The sequence below is a fragment of the Ursus arctos genome, unplaced genomic scaffold, assembly GCF_023065955.2.
Source record: "Ursus arctos isolate Adak ecotype North America unplaced genomic scaffold, UrsArc2.0 scaffold_15, whole genome shotgun sequence".
Lineage (NCBI taxonomy): Eukaryota > Metazoa > Chordata > Mammalia > Carnivora > Ursidae > Ursus > Ursus arctos.
Genome location: NW_026622819.1, coordinates 15,206,858 through 15,232,384, shown reverse-complemented (window position 1 = coordinate 15,232,384; position 25,527 = coordinate 15,206,858). Strand labels below are relative to the sequence as shown.

General features: G+C 36.4%; 1 protein-coding gene across 2 annotated transcripts in view; it reads left to right on the top strand.

Annotated features, from left to right (window-relative positions):
* CDH18 (cadherin 18) overlaps nt 1-23,228 on the top strand; it is a 310,963-nt gene extending 287,735 nt beyond the window's left edge. Inside the window, exons 10-11 of one of the 2 annotated variants that reach the window (XM_026506724.4) lie at nt 14,265-14,516; nt 22,543-23,228. In XM_026506724.4, coding sequence (XP_026362509.3) covers nt 14,265-14,516; nt 22,543-23,033 — 743 coding nt within the window. In that variant the 3' untranslated portion in view covers nt 23,034-23,228. Of the gene's footprint in view, nt 1-14,264; nt 14,517-22,542 lie in introns of those variants that run through there. The other variant, XM_057312395.1, reaches the window with a different exon arrangement.
* The last annotated feature ends 2,299 nt before the right edge of the window (nt 23,229-25,527 follow it).

Here is a 25,527-nt window from a genome sequence, read left to right as displayed (position 1 = left end):
GTCAAAAATAAAAGCAAACTCTGGGCATGTCAATGGTTCAACAACTAAGTAATCACTGAAGATGTGTAATAAGAGCCTTCACACCTTGATGTTGAGATTAGACCTTACTTACGTGGTAAGCAGTGAGTTTTGACCCAATTTCATGGATGCCGGCACAAGGCTCCATACTCCTGGGTCAGAGATAAATGCTTCATTTCTCATGGCATGGAAAGCAGTATGAACTTGACGTTTTCTCTGCTTCCTCTAACGCCAAGCTCTTGGAGAGTGATGTGGAGTGGCCCAGCTGCATGGTATGCACGCCGTGGGTTAGTTTCACAGCGGAGGAACCGTAAACTAGGGAATTCCAATATACTACAATGAGCCACAAGGAAATTGGTTTGGACTTTTCCCCAGAGGTTGTCCTTATATTTATATAATGGGGTGATAAATAAACCTGCCCTCTACTCTGGAGGGAGGCATTCTCGCTATCTTCTAACGCCATCTTCTATGTTCTGAATGAGAGCCCGTGCTGCATGCTATGACATGAGTAATGAAGTCCTTTGTGCCTGACCCAGGAGCCTTGTATCTTCTGGCAGCATCCATAAATCTGTAGCAGACTAACTTGTTAGCACGTGAGTCTGGTAAAATCTCAATCCCTCTTGACACAACATTGGACTAATTCGTACTAAAAACTTTTGTAAAAAAAAAAAACCTATTTATTTATTATAACTTACTCATATATGTATACTAAGCTTATTCCAGAGACAGATACCTTAACCGTGTTTAAGCCCGCCATCATATAACGTCACTAATGTCCTCATAGCAAGTCAGATCTCGGAGAACAAATGTCTCTTCGCATGTTCCATCCTATTTACATAAAAATCTCTTTCTTTGGGGCCTATTTTTCAGTATTCCCTCTGACATACACTGTGGGTATATCTGTAGAAAACACCAGCATGCAGCTAATACTCTGCTCAAAGAAACAAAGGGTCCTATCAAAACAAAATATGTCCAAAGAAACTGTAGCCCAAACACTGATTGTTTTCATTGAAAGCAATTTCTTTCCTTTAGTAGAAAGATAAATCTCTAGTGAAATTAGTTGTCCTTTCTTTATTCCTCTATTTCTTAAACATATTAATCTTAACGAATTTACAATCGTGTCAACTAACTCTCGTACCTCAACAAGATGACAGGTTTCTGTCATCGGGGAGATTGGAGAGACAGTACTGGGACATATGGTCGTGTTTCTTGGTATGTCTAGTAATTTTTTTGTTAGATGTCATGTGTGGTGTATTGATTTGTAGTTTTGTTCAGATCCAATCTGTGCCCCGTTGTTAGGACAGGGCCCTCTAGAACTTCCAACTGGGAGCTTGTTTGTGTACTGGGACCATAGCCCTGGTCCCTAACTTTAACTATTATCTGTTCAATACAAAGAAAGGGCAAAAACAAAACAAAACAAAACAGCTCTTCTGTGTATTCCAGACCTTTTCCACTTAGAGTTTTAGATTTCTGCTCAACTTTCAATTAAACTTCTAATTTAAACTTTCAATCTAATAAATGTCTTTAGGGAAAGCCAGCCATGTGTTTAAGGCCCCTCAATTTCCAATTTGACTGCAGGCCCAGGAGACTTCTACACGTTCTAGTTTCTCTGTCCCCAGGTTGGAATTCCATCCTCCCGTTAGTTTCTAGTACAAGCAAATGCATTGCAATCAGCAGCCCCCTGTTCACGTGCTTCCCCTCTCTGGAATCTTGCCCCATCCCGTTATCTGATTCAGCAGTTCCTGTATGCCCTTAAACAGACATTTTCTTGGAATGTTCAGGCTTTTCTCTTTGTTATCACTAAGAGTATTGGTCAGTCAAAAACTATTTACCTAGACCCCCATTTGATAAAACAAGAATTGTTTGGCAACAGTTTTGTTAAATAGTTGGGATATGAACTGGGCTCAGAAGAAAGGATGCTGTTGAGTAATAACTTAATTATCATAGAGATGCTGGCTCCTTGGATGTTCACTGATAAGCTGCAGAAATTCATTCCTTAATATTTAATTAAAATTGGTTCAGAACACCATCCTATATACTGAACAAAACCAAGATCCTTTGCAAAATTTCTGATAGTTGGATTGGGTAACAACATTGTCACTCTGTGCCCGGTACCACCTTAGCTGATTTTTTCGTATTTCTCTGGCTTCTGTTTGTCCTGTTACTCCCCAATGTCTGCTGCAGTCCTTCTCCCAAAGTACCGTGTGCTCAATGTACACACTGGTACCAAAAGTATGGGTGAACAGAGTACAATGAAAAAACAGCCCAGCTTAGCACGTATCTGAAAGGAATAATAGATGAAAGAAATTGTAGCATAAAAATAGATTGCAAACTCATTCTTCTAAATCTGTAGGGTAACTATGTGCAGCTAAATAAACTGGGCCTGGGGATAGATCCAGAAAGTCATCCCCAAAGCAGTGTGGTGTTGAGATTCACAAGAAGATATTTAAATGCTGACCCAAATCCACTCACTCCCTCTTACGATGTTGGAGAAATCACTGGGAATCCAAGCTCAAAGAACTTCCCTAAGTGGAAGATCAGAGGGCATTGCAAAGGTTGAGTAGATTGAAAGACAGAAGCAGTTAGTATGTATTAGGATGAACTTACTATTAGAAAGAGAAAGCCATACTGAAATATCTAGAAAAGACTTTCTGAGTGGATACATGAAAACATGGCCAATTTAAAATTTCTGGTGAAATGAGAAAACTCAAATGGACACTGCTGAAAACCGAAGTAGTAATCAAAGCAATGGAAGCAGAAGCAACACTGACCAAGAGACCAGTGCTTTCCCCACACTCTCTTAAGGGGGTTGAGAGGTAGGGTCCATGTCCTTAGGCACCTCCTGCTCTTTTGAGGCCCTTGGCATTTTGCTGCCTCTCCTGGTTTCTATTATCTACCAAGTTTCCGTCTCTTCCCTCTTTTCATCAAAGTCTGGGAAACCCTGACTCCATCCGTACACTGAATCATAACTGGAAAAAGTGAACGCCCTTAAGAGCAAATTGGCCAGCACTTCAGCCACCAATACTCAGTGCCCAAGAGTCATCAGCCAGAGCAGATCCATTTTTTTTTTTTTTAATAACAGATGGTTATACGATAATGGGCATCTCCCTAATCATAGCACTTGTCACACTGTAGGCTCTCTCCCCATTTAGACTGTAAGATCCAGCAATACAAGGACTTTTGTCTGATTTATTTACCTGCCGTATTCCTAACTCCTACCATGATGTCTGACACAGAGGAAAGTTTAAGTAAATATCTGTTAAGAAAAATACGGGGGAAAGCAGCAAAAAAAAAAAAAAAAAAAAAAAAAAAAAAAAAAAAAAAAAAAAGATTGTTTTAGAGGTAGATTCTGGAAATAGGTTGCCTCTATTTGAAACTTGGGTTCTCTGCTGATTATATGTGAGACCACTGCCAAGTCCCTATTATCAGTGTTATCTTCGTTTCCTCTTTCATGAAATGGAGATATGGAGATGATTACTACTATTTCATGCTTCTGAAGAGAGATCAAAATATAAAGAATTTGAAGGGCTACAAGTTATAAAAAGCACATTGAAGGTAACTAAAATATAAATACATAGATGGAAACATAATATGAAATATCCAAATAAATTACTCTGAGTAAAGAAATATTTAAGATTGATAGAATATATATATATATACACACATATATATAATCCCAGAGAAATTCCCTAACTTGACGGATAAGAAAATAATTTTACCAATTTCCAGACAATGAATTTAAATTGTAAAGAGAATAAATGGTCCTTAAGTACTCATTTGCAAAATTACAAACTAATAGTCAATGGGTCTTCAGTTAGTGACATTTGAAAAAAACTACAATAAAATAATCCTCTTCCTATTAAGATACCACTCATATGACAATTAGGGAAGAGTATTTTAAAATGCTGAATGCCTCAGAAATTCTAAAAACTCTCAATTATAATAAAATTCCATGGATAAAATATTTGGAGCTACAGCAGCCAAATGAAAATAAGATAAGATTAAATGTCTGAAAAGGTAAAGACAAAGTATAAAATGAACAATATATAATTACACATCAAACAGAAATAATGATTTAAGTGTAGAGTTTAATCACATGTATGAGCAATAATGATAATATAGAAAACATGCTTCTTAAGAAATGTCTGTGAAATGGACTTCGGATATTTTCAATAAGAATATACTTATTTATTGTATTTAATTTAAAAATGAAGCAAAGCACCTGAAATACACACACACACACACACACACACACACACACACACACACACACACAGAGCTTTATTTCATTGCCTGACATTTACACTGGCTTCCAGCATTCTATAGAAGATTCATAGTATGTCACTATTCATCACCATTCTTACTCTCTCTTCTTAGAACGAATGTGTTTTGTTTTGTTTTCTCTAAAAGGAATTCTGTAGTCAGCTCTTAGATTAACATCTACCACTTAATCTGTAAGGTGGCATGCACTGTCTCCGGTGTATAAGGCAGTGAGTGGTCTAAGCTGTCCAGAATGTTAGGCGTTAAAACACAAAGCTCCTGCTTTCAGGGAACTTGCCATCTAGTTGGGGAAACCAGGATGTTATGAAATGTTACTTGCGACTGAAGGCAATGAAACTTGAGTTACTTTAAATACACTAAAAGTTGTATTGTTCAAAAGACGTGGAACATGTTTTGACTTTAAAGATAGGATCCGTTCTGCTATGTAGAGTGAATCTAAGAATACTTTTCAATTAGATGGGGAGTTGAGACAGCATAGAGATGAAAAAATGCAACATCAGTTAGAAGAATCTAGCCAGAGAGATGTGGCAAAGCAGAGACCCAGGCATCGTATTCACTGTTGAGAAGATAATCAGTATTAAGCACTGTGCTATATCCTATGTTTAAAAAAAAAAAAAAAAGGATATTCTGCCATTAATCCTTTAGTAGCTGGAGTACCAAACCGTGGGTGGATAGAAAACTTTGTACTTAACCAAAATCTTCATTATTTATCTGGAAAATTAGGACCGTTACCTATTCAATACTAAAGACTTCAATTTGGAGAATAACCAAATGAAGGATTTCTACTTTTTCTTTTTACAACACATACAGTAAAATATATATTGTTTGTTTAATAATGACCTTATTTATCATAGCTAACATGTATTAACTATAATAATACAGTTTTATTTAAAATAAAGAGTTCAGAAGATAATTTTTAAGTCACAACAGTTTAAAATTACATTACTTTAAACAACAAAAAAAAGCATGAAATGCTTCCTGATTAAAATGAAATTTTTCCCATGACCACCTAATCTTCGTTTGTTTGTTTTTTTCCAAAGATTTATTTGTTTATTTTAAAGAGACAGTGCAGGGACTGAGGGAGGGACAGAGGGAAAGGGAGAGAGAGAATCTCAAGTAGACTCCCCACCAACCACAGAGCCCCACACAAGTCTTGATCTCATGACCCTGAGATCATAACCTGAGCCCAAATCAAGAGTCAGACACTTAATGGACTGAGCGCCCCAGGTGCCCCCAACCACTTAATCTTTAAATTGTAGTAGGTAAACTTCGTTTTAGCCTCAAAAACTCCATTGTTTAATTCCAACTTCTTAATCAAATATCTATAGCCAATGAACTGCAGCCATGATGTCACGAAGTCCAGGAGTATAAGCTTATACCAGGGTTATGTGCACACAATAACTTTGTTCATTCATTTTGTAATATAAAAGTATAATCTAATCCCCCAATATAAAATAATCGTTAGTCTACCAGGTAAATCTGTGCTGCTTCATGGTCTTTATGCTGCCTCTTGAGGGACTAGGTTTTATTTGATGCAAGGAGATTTGCCAGCCTAATTCCTAGGCTTAATTCTAATTGTCAAGTGCATTTGTAAATCTTACAGATTTTACTAGGGGAAGAGATCATTTGTAACTATATGCACACTCCTATCTGTTTGTTTGGAGGGCTCTAAATCACATTTGATATGCCTTTCAAATTTGAAAATGTTTATCATAATTTTGTTGATGATTTGCTTTCAAGAACATATAGACTACTCATATTTGTCTCTCAGTTCTCTTCTTCAGATATGTGTTTTCCACTTTCGTAGATACTCCCATTGTTTAAAAATGAATGACTCCAAATACCACATTTTTAAATGAATGAGCTGCACTGAAGATTACCATTTTATTTTATTTATTTATTTTTTTAATTATTTATTTATTCGACAGAGATAGAGACAGCCAGTGAGAGAGGGAACACAAGCAGAGGGAGTGGGAGAGGAAGAAGCAGGCTCATAGCGGAGGAGCCTGATGTGGGGCTCGATCCCATAATGCTGGGATCACACCCTGAGCCGAAGGCAGACGCTTAACCATTGTGCCACCCAGGCGCCCCTGAAGATTACCATTTTAATCATACTAAACAAAAGAATCTGTAGACTATCATCATATTCACCTTGCTGCAGCATTTTGAAGATTTTTTTCTTTCTTTTTATTACCTTGTATTGTTTCTTTGCAATATCCATTTATACTTCTAAAAATGACAGTCATATTATTTATAAGTTGTTTCATGATTTTTAGCAAAATATTTAAAAGGCAATCCTGGAAAATAGTGTTTTTCCTTATGGCTACTTGGGTTTGGTGAAAGGATATCTAACTTTACATTGAGTTTAAGATAAGGACTATTTTCAAATTTGACTATGTTAAAAAGTTGTTAAAAAGGTGTCTTTTGGGGGAGCCTGGGTGGCGCAGTCAGTTAAGTGTCTGCCTTCAGCTCAGGTCATGATCTCAGGGTCCTAGGATGGAGCCCCAGCCTCAGGCTCCTTACTCAGGAGGGAGTCCGCTTCTCCCTCCCCCTCTGCCCCTCCGCCTGCTGGTTCTCTCTCGCTCTTTCTCTTTCTCTCAAATGGATGAATAAAAGCTTTTAAAAAAAAAAAAAGTCTTATCTGTTAAAAAAAAAAAAAAAAGCTGTCTTTTGCAGGCCTTTTCTTTCAGATGTCACAGTCCATTGGTAGTGAAATGCAGTTATTTAGTTGGATACATACTGGGAACCACCCGAGATTTCATGTATATTTTCTCCTTCTTTGGCATTATCAGTTTTGTAGTAGTCAATATTCCCACAGTTTATCTTTGTCCTCCAAATGAGAACTCACAGCTGGTGGTGTAATGTGCTTAATTCCTCTACAGAGTATAACCATTTAAAATTCTGTTTTTATCCATAGGGCTTCAAGAGACCATTTAGCAGTCTCTCCCTTCCTAAATAAAATAACACACACATAGTCTGAGCTAAGAGTATAGTACGAACGATGCCTCAAACATCCTACAGTGGATCTGTGGCAGCTTCCCTCGCTCAGACTTGCTCAGACTTACCTGCGGCCCGGCGAGGCCGAGACTCGCTGTTTCGGTGCTTTGAGACACCTCCTTTCCCTCCCAGTCAACTCTCAGTGCTCCTTACTAACATGAGTGCTGTCACACCTGATCGAATCACACTGTCCTTTAAGAGAATGTAGAGACTCAAAATGTGACTTTTGAGAAGGCAAACAGGTCACATACCATCTTGACCCTAAAACGGGGAAGCGTGACTTGCAAATATAATGGCTTGTTTTAGTGGCCCTTTTGCTCTAGATAGGAAAATATTCTTTTCTTCTTAGTTATTTTAATCTCTGTTGATTTTTTTTTATTTCTATATATTTTTCCTTAATGTATTTGTCCGACTCTACCGCCTTTCCCCTTTTTATATTCCTACTCACGGTGACAACAAAAGGACAGAAAACGCATATTCTTTGTGCAAAAACATAAAAGGAGAAAAAATAAAAATATGACTAGCTGTACCGTTCCAGGCCTCTTCGGTTTGGTTTCTGGGAAATTGTAGCTTATTCTCTGCCTTACTGGTTGGAAGGACGTAATGACTCCTGTAGGACTTGTACTCCACCCTCTGCCCTGAGGCAGGGGAAACATTCATGACTTCATAAATAGGATTATGTGTTTGCTTTTTAAAGCTAAGGATTTATCCTTACGATCTCCTTCAGTGTTTATAAATTTAGTTACTCCAAACAGAGCATCTTCTACTTTGATTCACCCATTCCCTACTAAGAATACTAGCAGTTGTTAAAGGTATGTGATCAATAATGGGTAAAGGGGGAGGCGCCTGGGTGGCACAGCGGTTGAGCGTCTGCCTTTGGCTCAGGGCGTGATCCCGGCGTTATGGGATCGAGCCCCACATCAGGCTCTTCCGCTATGAGCCTGCTTCTTCCTCTCCCACTCCCCCTGCTTGTGTTCCCTCTCTCACTGGCTGTCTCTATCTCTGTCGAATAAATAAATGAAATCTTTAAAAAAAAAATAATGGGTAAAGGGTTTCTCTTATAGTTCATACACTTTTTTTTTCTTTTTTTTTGTAAACTACTCTTATGTCTACCTCTACAAGTATTATATTATTGTGGTATGTTCATGAATATTTTGAATTTTGGGTTGAATTTCTATTTTAAAAGCTTCTTTTTTTTGTCTTTATCACCTTCTCCACAGTTATTAACACTTATGCAAATTCATGTGTTATTCATGAGCAGATTTGCTGATATTCTTCAAGATTCATATTTTTGCTTCAGATGTATTTATGTTCTTTTTTAAGTCTCTAATACATAGTCTTGTATATACAGACATAATGAATGGCAAAGACGAATTGAGCAGTTTCAAACGTGGTTTTAAAATGCTGATAATAGATGGTAGCTTCTTTTGGGGAAAGATGTTTTCCTGCTGTGAGTGGAAGATGTGGGCTCAAAAGAAAATGGCAAAAGAAACTCAGAATAGCTACTGCCTAGCATCTGATAAAGAATGGATATTAATAGGGGCGCCTGGGTGGCACAGCGGTTAAGCATCTGCCTTCAGCTCAGGGCGTGATCCCGGTGATCTGGGATCGAGCCCCACATCAGGCTCTTCCGCTATGAGCCTGCTTCTTCCTCTCCCACTCCCCCTGCTTGTGTTCCCTCTCTCTCTGGCTGTCTCTATCTCTGTCGAATAAATAAATAAAATCTTTTTTTAAAAAAAAGAATGGATATTAATAGATTGATTACTAATCTCCTTTGAGAGCATAGTCTAAGTTTCTCTACACACTTGGTGGAGCCAGTTGAGATGGTTATAATTATTTTACTAACATATTTTCTTTTTAATGAATCTGAAAGCAGAAACCTTAGACATTGGATGGTTGTGTTTATCTGAGATTTAAAGATTATCAAGAAGGAGTGTGGCAGATGGTCAAAGGGATGACATTCCAGGGTGCAAACTAAGAACATAATGACATATTGGATCATACACTTGTGCTTGGCAGAAATGCAAGTGAGGCCAGGAGGATGTTTACAAACTTAAATGAACAGGCAGAGCAGGAGTCTGAAAATTGATATTAGGGCAATTCGAAGCTAAAAGAAGGGGAAGCCAGGAAGCAGGAGAGAAGGAATGCATGTTTAGTACAGAGCATGAGGAGATAATGCTGCTTAAGTGTTGCAGGATATATAAATTCATTTTCGTTTTAATGTCTTAATACATGTCAACATAATAAGGAGACTGTAACAGAAGACAAGCTCCTGCTGAGTGTAGTTCAAATCATTATTTATCAAGTACCTATTATGTGAAAGGAGCTTTACAGAAAAGCAAAAGAGCATTGTTTCATGCATGGGCTCCGATCATAGTTAAATGATGAGTGGATCTTATTGCTGCTGGAAGACCAGAAAATAAATGAGAACAATATGAAGCCACGCATATTTATCTGTCTGGTGAAATTAAGTTTCGCTTTCACTTCAGACAGATTAAAAAAAAAAAAAAAGTTTAGTTCAATTAGAGATCCACATCTGGGGATCTCAAACACTTCTGTTGTTCTGATGGATTCAGAAATATTATTTTAATAGTCTGATGGCTATGCTTGAGTTAAAGCATATTTATACCTGCATTATCAAAGAATTCTATGAAATGGCAGGGAGCATTTAGGTGTCTAATAATTTAAGTGTTTTGAAGAACACATAGTTTTAATACTTAACAAGATATAAGGCAAATATTGGACTTTAATATATGATCTGTTTTTGCCCCAGAGAGTATTTAAAAAGCATCCCTATTTTTAACTTCAATTGTTTTACAGTTTACACAAGTAGCACAGAGATTAGAATCTTTCAGTGTCTCTCAAAATATTAAACAAAAAGGGGCACCTGGGTGACTCAGTCAGTTGAGTGTGTGACTCGTGATTTCGGCTCAAGTCATGTTCTCAGGGTTGTGGGAGCAAGCCCCACATCAGGCTCCACACTCAGCATGGAGTCTGCTGGAGATTCTTTCTTCCAATCCCTTTACCCCTCTCCTTGCTCTCTCTCTCTCTAAATAAATAAATAATCTTTAAAAAAAAATGTTAAAGAAAATAGGACACGTAATAGTAGTTTCAGAAAATTATGTCTGAATTCCAGAACTAATATACAACTTGCATTGTACTATCATATTTGTAGCCTTCTGTCCCTGTAGAAACATAGAGGTTGCAAGTGTACCTATCTATTCAACAATATATTTTATTGTAAAAGCTTATTATGAATTATCAATCAGTTATAAAGTCCCTGGAGTTCTTAGAGCTCCAAAATGAATTTTATTCTTATGATCGCTTTTCAAAGAACTCCAAATCTCACTTCTTTCACTATTTTTAAAGTGTGTACATGAGTCAGAACTTATATATGCACAGCTGTCTCCTTACCTTCTCCTGTATGTGCCCGTATCCTTTCAAGAAAAAGAAATAGAATATATATCAAAATAAAGAATGCTTTGTCATCTGTTTTGAAAGATTAAACCACATTCAAGGATATTTCCAAATTACACTGAGATATAGTTGCTGGGAATATCAGGAATATATTGATTATATTCAGAAAGACATGAATTACTAAGAGAGTTTCCCAGTTTTTCTGGCCATTTTGAGACCTTTTGGTCACCTGAATCCATATGGGACATGCAGAATTTTCACACTATTGCTTCAAAGACTCTTCATGTGACATATTTTTCTAATTTGTTTCTCAACCCAAAGTCCTCTAAAACACCCATTGGGGTAAAATAGCACTTTTAAGCTAGTAGACTCAAAAGTATGCAGTGTTCCAGTGCAGTCTTCTCAATAAAGAGATGTGTAGATATGCCATACCTTTACTGAATTATTCCAAGACTGTTTTAGTTTGTTTTTTGTTTTTGTTTTTGACCTCCCTATGTCCTCATTCCTGCTTTCAGAGATGTATATTGCAAAATAATCACTGTTAGGATCTCTCCTATATGATATTTTTACCATCTAATATGCATCTTTGTTTCACAGTGTTTTAGTTTAAGGTCTTTGGGCTAGCTGTTCAGTGTCTTTTTGAATCCTAACCAAATATATTTGCTTGGCTTCCAAGATTTTCTATGAGCTTCTGTCGTCATCCAAACTATTGAGAACTAGAATTAAGAACCAAACTTGGGTACACATTATTAGAGACTGTCCTTTATTTGCATTGATAATTAGCGCTTTCATTCACAGATGTTCCATCCTACTATAGTTGCCCTTTATTCAGCTCATATTAATTTTTTATCCACTTGGAAGTCAAAATTTTCTATAATACTTGGTTTATACTGTTTTAATTATACTTCAAGTTTAGAGATTTGTTGTTGCTCTTGACACCTAATTTTGCAGTTTCAACAAGACAAATTTTGTTCACTGTAGATAAGTATAAAAGTAAATAAGATATGTATGTATATGTATGCATATATATCTTCTTACCTCTTTCATTTTCGTTCAAAGTTTTCTTGTTCAAGTTCAGTGAGCCTTCAGTGAAGTACATTTTTGCTGTTCCGGTTAGATACAAAATATCCCTTTCCAGAAGCTCATTATTCTGCTCTGCTAAATCTCTCTAGGTAGGAAGCTCTTTGCTTCCTGAATCCTCTTTTCTTTTCAAAAGTCAGAACTTCAACTGGAAAACAAAACAGAAAGAATGTTTTTATGTCTCTGTGTCTGAGAGCTTTCTATTTAAGAACTTAAGGTGCACTAGAAACATTTTCTGGCTTTCTCCTTGTTTCTGACTATGTTTCTGATTGCACTTCCAATAATTATTCTGAAAGAGAGTATGCTTCCAGATTAAGAATATAAAATGAGCATTAGGTCAGAGCCATAAAAGGGAGTCCACACCTACCATCGCGTGTTAGGTCATTCTACACATTATTAATCATGTTTATTGAAATCAAGGACCAGTGCCTTATATCTCTTCTTCAGAGGCCAGCAGTGAGGTTCTCAAACGTGTTTGTGCCTGTGAGCACTTAGTTCGTACCTTTGCCTTAAGACTAGAGGGTTGTACATATAGGGAAGTTTATATTAATCATGATGCAACATCCTACAGCCAAGAGATGTGCTTCCTCAAAGCTCAGGTTTCTGGGAGAGTGCTTGTGACTGTTGTAGTTATACAATAGACATGATGTAATTTCTGCACTTTTTCTTTCTCTGTTCTCAACTTGTTTCAGAATAGACAATTGACACATTACTTTTCTTTTTTTCCTTTTCTACTGGGTAAGAAAACCTTTTGTAATTATTCATTAGGTTATTTATGCTTTATAACAAACCTTCAATTTTATGTATATGTATACATATATAATCTTATGTGTATGTGTGTATGTGATTATAAATACATATATATGATTCATGTGTTTTATTACCTGTATTCCATTGAATATTTGAAAAATTTATTATCTTTCTATTGCATTAATTTGGCCATGTAAAATCAAGAAAGCATAGCTGTAGGGTATTGTATCATGACTATCTAAAACATACTTAAATGTAACAGAATTCCAATTTTCAGAATAAAAAAATTGATGAGATAAAAGAGTTCCTAAATATAATTATTTAATGATTCACTTACTTTTTAGTGGAAAGTAATTAATTAACTCATAGGTGTAGTTGCAGGTTAGGTTCTCTGGAAGCAAACTCTGACCTGGGTTTAGAGGGCAGGTTGTTTATAGGAGTGTGCCCTTGAGATCAACATCTGTGGGGCAGTGGGCGGAGGAAGGTTGAACAGAGTGAGAAATTGAGCTGTTATGCAAATTTAATGCCTCACAGCTGACCCAAGAGTAAAGTTCTGGAACTAAACCTGCTGTTCACTATGTCTACATTCAGTAGAAATGGCTCCACCCATGTAACCTTGGAGCAATGAGTCACTGATGAAGTGCTGCTCCAGAGGGACACAACATAGGGCCAGGTGATAATCTACAGCTAGGGCAACTAGTTATTCCATGCAGGGAATCTGCACAGCACCTCTAAGTGTACACCAGAAGGGACTTTTGGCCAACAGACTTGCTGGAATGTGGACTAACAATACTAAGATAACCATATACTACGTGTACTTTGAGAACACCAATATAATTAGAGATAAATGGGTAAAAAGGCAGTATGACATTGTGGTTTTGAGCAGGGTTCTAGAATGTATTGAGGTTGTATCCTGATGACTCACTAGCTCTATGACTTCAGGCAATTTATCCTCTGGGTCTCAGGGTTTTTTTTTTTTAATTATTATTATAGTAAAAATGATTTTTCCTAAAAACTTAGAAATTTAATGTCTTCTTCCTTATAGGGTTGTGTGGATTGATCAACATCTGTAATCCACAGATTGACCATGCAAGCATTTAATGTAATATATAGCATTTTAAAACAACCTAAAAAGTAGAATTAACTATTTTATTCATCATTAACTTTCCATGATGCGCCTACTATAACAAGAGTGCTTCAAATTACAATTAAGTCTGAAAAAGTTTATCAATTTATCTGGTCTTTCCATAATTTATCATCTATACCAGTGGCCCCCTTTTCTGTACATTAACCTCACCTGAATAGTTTGCTAATAATACAGATGTGTGTTCCTATTGCTTACCTTGAGTCACTAGGTTTGGGGTGGGGACCACTGTCTCATGTCAAAGTTTAGGACCCTTTGAATGAAGCCATCTGTAGTCTTTTAAATCTTTTTGCTATTATGTCCATGTCCAGAATGTTGACTGCTTCTTCGCTCCTCTGTCTTCCACTCCTCCCCTTCTCTTTTAGTTTGGGCTCAATTAATTTTTCCAAGTCAGTATCTCAGCTTAAGAACATGTATTTGTCACTCTTTAATGATCGCCCCTTTATGTTCCTGTGTCCATTTCAAAAACTAAAATTAAAAAAAAAATCACGCATACCCATTTTATCCATTAAAAGAAATGTGAATCTTGAATGGAGGCTTTACTAAGTACGTTTTGTTTTGCTTATGTCTGTCATAGATAACACAGCCAGCATTCTGACAAGGCGGAGGAGATTTAGTCGAACTATTCAGGATGTGTATTATCTCCCCATTATGATCTCTGATGGTGGAATCCCCTCTCTCAGCAGCAGCAGCACCCTCACCGTCAGGGTTTGTGCATGTGAGAGAGATGGGCGCGTGCGGACCTGCCATGCGGAAGCGTTCCTGTCCTCGGCTGGTTTGAGTACAGGGGCCTTAATCGCTATTCTGCTGTGTGTTGTCATTCTCCTAGGTAAGTCATCCTGCCTCCTAATGTGGTCTGATGGTGTTTCCAATTGTACCCTACGATGGCCCGCCGTGCATTAGAAAAGAGAGAAAGACAGTTGATTTGACAGGACACAATTAGGAACACAAAATTTGGACCACAAAATATAGCTGTGCAGACTTCCTTTTAATTAGCTTTCTCGATACCATAGCTGCTCTAGAAATAATTTGATTCAAATGTGATGAAAGAGTTGAAATATCAGAAGAAAGGATAGACTATGAGAGAAATCTGTTGGGAAAGGATCCATTAAAAAAAAATTCATATTAAAAATTCCAAATACCATATTAAAAGGGCTCTTATAATTTATTTCAAAGAACATAGTGATAGCATTCCAAAATGAATGTAAACACCATATAAAAAATAGATTTCTTGTAGCAATTTCTATTAGTCGAAAATATTATATAATCATCAGTGTTAGCTGAATTTTAAAGTACTAAGTCTAAATAATTTTGGCCTTAGAGATGTTAAACTTTATTAACTTTAATAGGATTTTTTTATTTGAGATTTCCATATTTCATTTTAATAAAAAATAAGGCACTCTCTCTAGTCATATGTTATCATTTTCATAGTCTAAGTTATTGTAACCATATTTGAAGCTATTACTATAAACTCTTTAAAACTGCTATTTCAACGAGACCACAAATCCAGATTTTTCTATAACAAGAGAAGTAGGTGTAAGGAATCTTTCTGTCAGTGTTCAAAGTGGGTACATACTTATTTATCTAGCATGTTCTCTCCCTCCTTCCTTTCTCTTAGCAATCTTCTCTTTTGCTCCTTTCTCAGTACTTTCACACATGGGAGAAAAATACAAAAAAACAAAAATGAAAAAAACTATATGCATTGTTGAGAAAGACTTTTTTTTGCAAGGGATATTCCTTGTTTTGTTCCTGAGGTAAAAACAAATCACCAGTACAGAAGGAGTGGAGAGCAGGGTAGAATGAGGCAGAGAAATGGGATGGATATTTAGACAGCAGTAAGACAGTTTGGGGCTTCACTGAGCATAGTAGATGATGGGCTTTGTTCTCGAGTATAAAGAGACGTTTAAAGCAAGAGAAACAAGAGAGTTCCATCATAAGATTCGTGTTTCGAAAAAAGATGGCTATAAATGAAGTAGAGAACAAGTCTCATGATGGAGAGAGAGCACGTAGGCAACACAATTGGCCAGCAGTCTTGCTCAGCACAGTTTAGACTAGCAGAGTGAGAGCAGAGGTGTAGAAGAGTAGGTAATATCAAGATGTCTCAGGTGAAATCACAAGTGATCTTGGATAATAGGATGTAGATCCCTGGATGAAATTTTTTTCAAAATATTAACAAAATGTTTACTGGAAGTCCCTGAGATTCCCGAGGTGCACTTTGTTGAGGTCACTACAGCAGGAAAATCTAAAGAGAGAGATAATAAAATAGGCTGAGCTGTGATGAGCTCCAGCGTGGTCATGGCATCGAGAAGGATGCGAGGGCAGGACGGAGTGAAGGGGAAGTCAGAGAAGAGGGAGGAATAAGAGTAAAGTATAATGTCATCAAAGTCAAAGAAAAAAAGTATATCAAAGCAGATAGAGCATTCAACAGTGTCAAAAGCTCCTCTGAGGTAAAATAATTGTCTATCTAAATGTACCAAGGGCGCCTGGGTGGGTTACCTGAAGCGGTTAAGCATCTGCCCTTGGCTCAGGTCATGATCCCAGGATCAAGCCCCCCATGGGGCTCCCTGCTCAGCTGGGACTCTGCTTATCCCTCTCCCTTTGCCTCTCCTCCATCCACCGCTCATGCATGCGCATGCTTGCTCTCTCAAATAAATAAATAATCTTAAAAATAAATAAATAAATGTATCAATTGCACTTAGCAAAGCGGAGCATGGCGGTTCAGTGCATCACCACTGGAAGTATTTCACTGTCTAAATTTTATTTCTTTAGGTATTAATTGGTTACAACTGTTACTCGCTTTAGACAGTTAAGTATTATTTTTCTGTGTTTGGAAATTAAAACAAAAACTCACGAACTAAACAAAAACATAAAATAAAATAAAATAAAATAAAATAAAATAAAATAATAATAAAATAAAATAGGTACAAATATTGATCCCTCCAGGTTTCCTAACCTAAACCACAAAGAGTAGAACACAGTGACATTAGTATAAACTCTTCCAAAGTCCTGATTCTGAAAGATAATTTACCAGGAGTCACGTATCTTTGCCTTCTGTTTTCATCTATCACTATCAAACCATTTTTATATACTAAGGTAAAGGCTTAAAAAGTTAATTGAAAAATGTTAATATACAGATACATTTAAGGTATATTATGTAAAATAACATTTTATTATTTCATGAAACAATACTTCCCTTTAATAGATTTTATAAAAATGTAGTTTCTCCTTTGGGGTAAACAAGAGAGCATTCTAAGTTTTATGCTCTCCCACAGGTCTAATGAAACAGAGGTACTATTTAATATGTTTACTCCTTCACTTTTTATTGGAACTCAAATGTGTTTCTACAGTTTTATCCAAGTTTGCAGAATCATTTCATAAGTTTGGGTTTAAACAATCATTTATAATGTAATTTTTATTTTTCATGACATTTGTAAGAGTTTTTATTGTTATTCAGAAGATACCTAGCCAACAGACTCAGAATGTAGTCATTTGTAATTTTGAAATATGTTCATTAATGTGCAAACTCATAATTTTCAAAGAAAATATCAGCAACACTGGAAGTAGCAAAACTTAATTTTAGAACTTTTTGCTATTCTGAAATAACTTTAAAAACTAACGGCTAAACACATTGTAAAATTAATATTTTAATATTGAAAAAATGTTCTGATTATCAGCTATTCGTAGAAATGACTTGTATAAACCCAGCCCTAGTTTTGCCACTAATTAACTCTATGATCTCAGGTGACGCGTACATTCTCTTGTTTCTATTTATAAATCTATAAAAATAAAGTATCAACTAGTGAAGAACCTTAGAGTCATCTATAAAATTGTGTGGATCTTATTTATGTTTTCTTATAGGCTCCATCCATGTGTATATCGATTCTCTGAAATTGGTGCTTGAAAACCAGTGGGCCTCACTTTGAATGGTCCATGTACACATTGTGAGACAGGTTATGATTTGTCAGGATTACCTTTTCAAGATCCTTCTTTGATGGGATGAATGGGAGAGAATTTAGGGTGAGCCTTCACGATACATTCAGAATTTGGTGCCAGAGGAGGGATAACTGGAGTTCCCTTTCCCTTCCCGGGATCTGACATTTCTTTCCCAACTTCATCTCATTCCTTGTGAGACGGTCCAGAGCAGTTGTCAGAGCAAACTTAAATCACGGCTTAGCACAATAAGCCATTGAGTCAGGCTCTGAATCAGGTCTCTGTCACCTTCCCTTCAGTCCATCACATATATGCAGGTGATTTAGATGAGTCCACTACCTGGATTGTTCCTACTCTTAGATATAAATTTCCTGATCAATGAGGGTCGGGATGGATTTGATGTGAGGAGAATGAGGGACTAGGAGCAAAGGTGGAAACAGTGAGGAGAGAAGTGCCAACCTGCTTGTCAGCTGAGCTATCTGACATGACTGTGTGGGCTCCCCTTGATTTGAAAAAATAAGTTTCAATGAGAAGTGCCATTAACTGGTATGACCGATAGCATGATAGGAGCTAATAAAAATTATCTCCCCGATTTGGGCCACCTCATTTCTGCCAAACTTAGTACCAACATATGATGGTATAAAAACCAATGAAGTAATATTTATGGGTAAAAAAAAAAAAAACTGCCATGAAAAATATTTTGGGGAAATATGTTGGGAGTCAGTATATAATGTATTCAAATGCAAGCTGTATGACAGTTCAAGTTATGAAAACGCAACACCCCTTAGAACGCCAAACACTTTGGAATCATGGATAAATAAATGAACAAATGAATGAGTGGAATGATATGATAAAGGAAATATAAAAATGTTTCCCCAAATTTGAATTCCTTCCTGAGTAAAACTAATAAAACTCAATAAATTCATTTTAAGTTTCTTAAATAAAAAGAATAAAATAGATTTAAAATCCTAAACAAACTCAAAGAGAAGAAAAAGAAATATAGCAACCAAGGATAAAATAGTCATTAGAATAAAATCCTCCCCAAATACTTCAGTTTAATATTTCAATCCAGATTATATAAAATTTCAAAATACTGAAAATCTTATATAATTTTGAACAAAGGGATAAGCACTGTATCTCATTTATTTTACAACACCATGGCTCTGTCAAATTATCTCTTCCCACATGACTCACCTTAAGAAGAGGTACCTTGTTTCACAGGTACAGGTTGATAGACTGTGTGGCGGGCTGGGGGGGGGGGGCGGGGAAGGGAGGAAAGTCATTTGAATATACTCATTTGGCTGCCATTTTTTAAAAAGAGTTTAACTCTCAAAACTATGTGAGTAATTGTTATCTTCATTCTCTAAAATATATTTGATTTGGGGATTTTTTTGGTCTAACATTTAGTTTGGCTTTCAAACATTAAAAATTATTATCAAGCAAAATTAGGTGTTTGGTATTATTAAAGACCATAAACTGACGTAAAACTGTATTTATAAATTATTTTCCTAGTGAGGTTATGCTGCGTCATTACTTTCATACAGATCATTGTTTTGTTAGTCCGCATAAAAATTGTTTACAGAGTATCTACTGTGTGCCATTTGCTCCAGAAACATCTACTGAACAAACATTAATATAAAGCAATTCATGGGAAACACACCTTATTATCTGTGTTTCCACATTTTTCTCTGAATTTCTTTAAAATTACCTTTGACTAGAGGGACCACATGTCCATATTTGCCCTGATGTCCTGGAGTAATTGTAAATGAAATCCCCTTTCACTCTTAAAAATGTCCCAGATTATATGGTTAATTATATGTTGATATATTAAATAGATATGGAATAAATCTAGATATCACTGGTCACTGGCAAATAACTGTCCATTCCTAGGAAAGAGATGTAAAATCTCAAAGTTCAAGCTTAATTAATATCTATATTTTGAATCAAAATATATCAGGAATTTTTTTTTAATTTGGGAAAATAAGCAAATATAAGCTATCATAATAGTAATCCCAGCTTTATCCCTATATTTCATGAGGCTGATATTGGTGAAGAATGCAAATTACCTCCATACTTCGATAATAGTATTGATCACATTCTCCCTACTACGCATGCACATAGACTCTCTTGAAATCAACAACCAACCATTTTAAAATGAAGAAAGATAACTTGATTTAGTGACAAAAGTAAGACATTTTAGTATTAAAAAAATAGTCTGTAGAGATTGATGTTTTAATTTAGAACAACCTCCTTACTTATCATAAAGATGAGCAGAAATATATAATGGATGATGAATCTAAACCTCTGAATGGAATGAAGTGAGTTACTTGGGGATGCTGTTTGAGGCATTGAATTAGAATGCGCTCAGCTGGTTTTACACTGAAATAAATAGTAAGATATTGGGGCACCTGGGTGGCTCAGTCAGTTAAGGGTCCACTCTTGATTTCTGTTCAGGTCATGACCTCACGGTCCTAGGATCAAACCCGGTGTTGAGCTCCATGCTCAGCAGGGAGTCAGCTTGGGATTCTCTTTCCTTCTTCTTCTGCTCCTCCCCCAGTCACTTTCTCTCTCTCTCTCTCTCTCTCTCTCAATGTCTCTCTCAAAATAAATAAGTAAATCTTTAAAAAAAAAAAGGTTTTAGATGCATATTTGCTATATTCAGTAAAAGTCTTTCTTTCTCTCTAAAAATAAGGTGTTGTATTAGAGAATGTCTTTGAAGTATAAGTAACATGTTTGAGAAACTGTTTTTAAATAGCATAATATTTGGGGGTGCCTGGTTGGTTCAGTCAGTAGAGCATGTGATACTTGATCTTGCAGTTACAAGTTAGAGCCCCACATTGGGTCTAGAGATTTCTTAAAAATAAGAATCTTAGATAAATAAATAAATAACCAACCAACCAACCAACAGAAGATTGGTGAAGCAGGGCCACACATGGCATCGCATTTCCTTTTCAGCTTTCTATAATCGCTCCAGACACAGTGACTCACTGTCTTCCCATGTCTGCCATCATCTCCCTCATTCAATTCTGCCGTTACTGAGTCCTTTTATTCCATACTTTTCAAGATGATTTTCTGGCTCTTTCTATAAGTGTTTTGTCCTTTTTTTTTTTTTTTTTTTTCCTTCATTCCCATAGGCACTCACTGGCCCTTTCTCTGCAAAATTAGATTCTCCAGTACATTGTGACCATCTCTTTCCATGTATAGTAAACTTTCTGGTAATTGTCCTTTGCACTTCTGGCTTGAAAATCTCCTTTTCCTCTTTCTATTGTCATCTTCAGAATTCATATACACCGTGATATCTAGTTTAAAAACAGGCAAGGTTCATATATTATATCATTTAGGGAGATGCATAAAATGGGTTAAATTATAAAGAGAAACAAGGAAACAATAATGATAAGGTAAGAGAAGTGATTTTTTAGAGGTATGAGGTAAAAGGTACCTTTATGTTCTTTATCAGAGAATAGCTAACCTGGTATTTGTTTGCTTTACAAGTATTTGTTAAAGATACATATCAGTTAAGGTTGCCAGATAAAATACAGTAAACAGAAATAAATAGATAAAATACAATATAGAAATGCAAATTTCAGATAAAAATATATGTCTGTAGGTGTATATTTGTGTGTGTATATAGCATAAATATGTCACATGCTATATATAAAAACTGTTTCTATATATGTATATTTATCTATGTTATACATATATATACACATTATATACACACATATATACATGCCTTTTGAATGTACTTCTTTGCTTATTATATTATAAAGAATGTTTAAAATAACCACGCACCTAGTAACTGCTATCATAAAACCTAGACTAGGGGCGCCTGGGTGGCACAGCGCTAAAGCGTCTGCCTTTGGCTCAGGGCGTGATCCCGGCGTTATGGGATCGAGCCCCACATCAGGCTCCTCCGCTATGAGCCTGCTTCTTCCTCTCCCACTTCCCCTGCTTGTGTTCCCTCTCTCGCTGGCTGTCTCTATCTCTGTCGAATAAATAAATAAAATCTTTAAAAACAAATCTAAAAATAAAACCTAGACTATCAGCTGACCAAGAACATGCTGTAGCGCTGAAGTAAAGAATATTGGGCCTAATAGCACAAAGTAGAAGTGAGGTAATTCTTTCTATTTAGTAATGGCTTAGTATCGTCAAAGAGAAAGATGTGAAAATACTGAGAAACAGCCAAAGCGAAGTGCCCAAGATCCATTTCCATCATTTCATCTAATGTTTGTGACATTACTGGTAATAATCCACATGCCCAACTCAGTCCCTTGTTCCATATTTTTTAAATAACAAAATGGAACATGATAACGGCAGCTTCATCACCTCTGGTGTGAGAAGTCATAGATTACAGACTAAGTTCTTCCATCCGCCATTTGTGTTGTCTTAGACTTGGATCTTAGTTATTCATGTAATTTCTCTGGAGCCTCAGTTTCCTTGAGGAAACCCATACTTTGCTGGGAGGATTAAATCAAGAAGTTATGTAAAAACTTTTTGGTAACCTGAAAAATTCCTATGAAACGTAAGTTAGGTGCAAATAAAATAACATCTTTTGCTCTACATAGAACAACACACACCATGATTCTTCCAGGCAAAATTCCGTACGCTCTTCCATCATCTGTTTCCCTCAGTGTGAAGACTGGATGATAGACCACGGTGATCCAGGAATCCCGAATGCATAAGCGTGACAAATGAGAATATCATGTTTTTCTAGAGAAGATCAGTGATTCCCAAGGCCTTGTAGAGCTAATCATTTTTCGCATTCCTTGAGATTTTAAAAAACTCTTCAACTGTTATCCAGAAAGCTCAGAGATCAGGATCGTGCTACGATGCAAGCCTAAATGGAATGTAGTTGCTGATGTCAAATCTCCAAGAACTTCTTTCCTTTTTTTCTAACTCTCCATCCTCTTTCCATTTTCCTTCAGCAATTGTAGTACTTTTTATCACCCTGAGACGCAGCAAAAAAGAGCCCCTGATCATCTCTGAGGAGGACGTGCGGGAGAATGTGGTCACCTACGATGATGAGGGTGGTGGTGAGGAAGACACCGAGGCCTTTGACATCACAGCCTTGAGGAATCCATCTGCCGCGGAGGAGCTCAAGTATCGGAGAGATATCAGACCCGAAGTGAAACTCACCCCCAGACACCAGACATTGTCCACCCTGGAAAGTATAGATGTTCAGGAATTTATTAAGCAAAAACTGGCAGAAGCCGACCTAGACCCCAGCGTCCCCCCTTATGACTCTCTTCAGACTTACGCCTATGAAGGTCAGAGGTCAGAGGCTGGGTCCATCAGCTCACTGGATTCAGCAACCACACAATCAGACCAGGATTATCACTACCTTGGAGACTGGGGACCCGAATTTAAAAAGTTAGCTGAACTCTATGGAGAAATAGAATCTGAAAGAAGAACTTAGGGGGTTAATTCTTGCAACCTTCTAGAATTTGCTTCCTGAGCAAGTGGAGATATAACCTCAGCAATGGCAAGGAAGAAACATGGCGACAGTACTTGGAACTGAGCAAGCTGTACACAGCTACTGTAGAAACAAGTGCCCTTTTCATGATTGAAACTGGGTTATTTAATCAGAAGACAGTCAAATTAAAAAAAAAAAATACAGAGAAAAAGCTATTGTTCCTTGTGTATATTTTCAATTGCTCAATAAAGTCTGTGGTACTGTTTAATTAAGAATACCTGAATTAAGCCAAACAATGATATTTGTTTCAATATTTTGTGATTTCTTTTCAAAAAGCAAACCTAAACAGAAAGATTCAAAATCACTTATAACTAGGGGTGGTACACTATGAAATGAAACTTGTGCAGGTAATCGGGACCTCTTTTTCCACTTCTCTGTGTGGACTCTTGACACCCACACTCTGTTATTGTGACAGATCTTATTAGCATTGTCTTGTGTTCAAATGACATGAGGTATATCCAGTATACCAGGTCACTCCACTGTGGACTTGTATGTACCATTTTCCTTTGCCCTCCCCACTTCTTTTCTCCATACAAAATTGATGGAGCATGGGGATTTGCTGCTTGCACTATAATGTATGCAACTTCTGTGCACCTGCCGTGCACTGCTCTGAAGCACGGAGACTACCGTCTCTGTCCTGCCTGCCCTCCTTTCTTTTAACAAAAGATTCCCCCCACCTTTTTATTAAATGGATAGAATAAATGGTTTAAGTAAGATATACTCAGATAATCTGTTATGTCAGGGAAAGATTTAATTTAAAAAATAGTCACAAACCTTATCCTGTATAAAACGTTGGAAAACTCAATGATCCATTCCATTTGTTTTAAGACATTTACATCAGCAGTTTTGATCATGTAGTACTTAAATTAGTTATTGGAAATTTTGCTGGTTGGTTTATCCTTCAGTCTAATTTGCTTATTTATAAAACACGAGTAGGCATCAACAATATGTACCTCACATGATAACAATGTAATCTGAAAAGATGATACTCCAATTTACATAAATCTTGTAGACCTTGGATTGATTTACCTTTATTCTTTACACAGGTTCAAGTTGTCCCCATCTCACTGACTGCTTAGCCCTTATCTGTTTGGGATCTACAGGAAAATATATAAAACTGAAGCAAAAAAATAGGAGATCCACACTTATTGTCCTTGGAAACGTGCCTCAAAGTCTCTGAGCTTCAGGGTCCCAAACCGCAAAGTAGAGATGGTAAAGACTTCCCGCCTGTCTCACAGGGTTGTCTGAGGATCAAGAAGAACTATAAAAATGCTTTGCCAACTATGAAGTGTTCTGTTCTATAAAGGCTTGCAGACACTATCGAATTTTCTAATTCTGTTAGCTTACAAATATATAGTTACATACATTTTGAATAAAATATATTATCACAAGAGAATTTCATAAAACCTTCAACAGTGTAGTAACTGCTAACTAAACGTAATACACGAGTTTAATTATTTTGATATTTTCCCAAATAAACTAATTTTCTTCAAATTTCTTGTTTTTTTTTTTTTTCCTAAAATGATTTAGATAATATGTTGCTGTTGTTGCTATTGGTCTTAAAATAAGCATAATGGTCTTAGTCTCCAAAAATTACCATATTTATGTATTTCAGATAGATTGGAATTTTGAAACCCACAAATGAAGAATAATCTCGAGGAGGAATTTTTCCTTTGCTCTTTGGATTTATCATCATCAAGTGTCCTCAAAAGTTACATGGCATTTTCTGTCTGATTTCACCTATGTGCAAAATTTTAAATTTTGCCTCTGTTTGCAACTGCCCTGTGCTATCATATTTCAGTTTTGAGGTATGGGAAGTAAGAAAGCTTAACTTGAATAATTCTCAATGTGTGTTCTAAGCCTGAGGAATAAAATTTAATTTGAGTTTTTTACTACATTTTAGCTTTCCAGATGCTGCTTTATCATTGTTTATATCATAATAGTGTGCATTGCAGTATAAAGCTGTATCAGAAAAAACACTCAGGGGCTTTGGGGAATAACCTCTGTAGACATATACTCTGATTATACTGATGTTGGACCACATTCACCCTGAAAGAAGGGTACACCTTTGGAGAACTACTGTGGATACTGGTGTTAGACTTTCCTATGCAAGGAGGATCAGGAAGGTCAGGTTTGGGAACTCTGTTACATTAGGCTTTGGATTTAGATTTTTGATCAACTATTCACAGCTTTTATTTTATTTGGTTCTGTTTCGTTTTGTTTGGTTTGTTTTCTTAATATTCACCTGGTAACTTAATAGATGAGTGTTTGAAAGCTGAAAATGTATGTGTACATTTAACCATTTACATAAAGCCAAGGTCTGCATGGTTTTGAGTATGAAAATATTTCCCTGATTATATGAAAGAAATACCTCAGGTCCATCTAATTTGAATTATACATTATCATGATAATGGATTGCTTCTAAGCCCCTAATGTT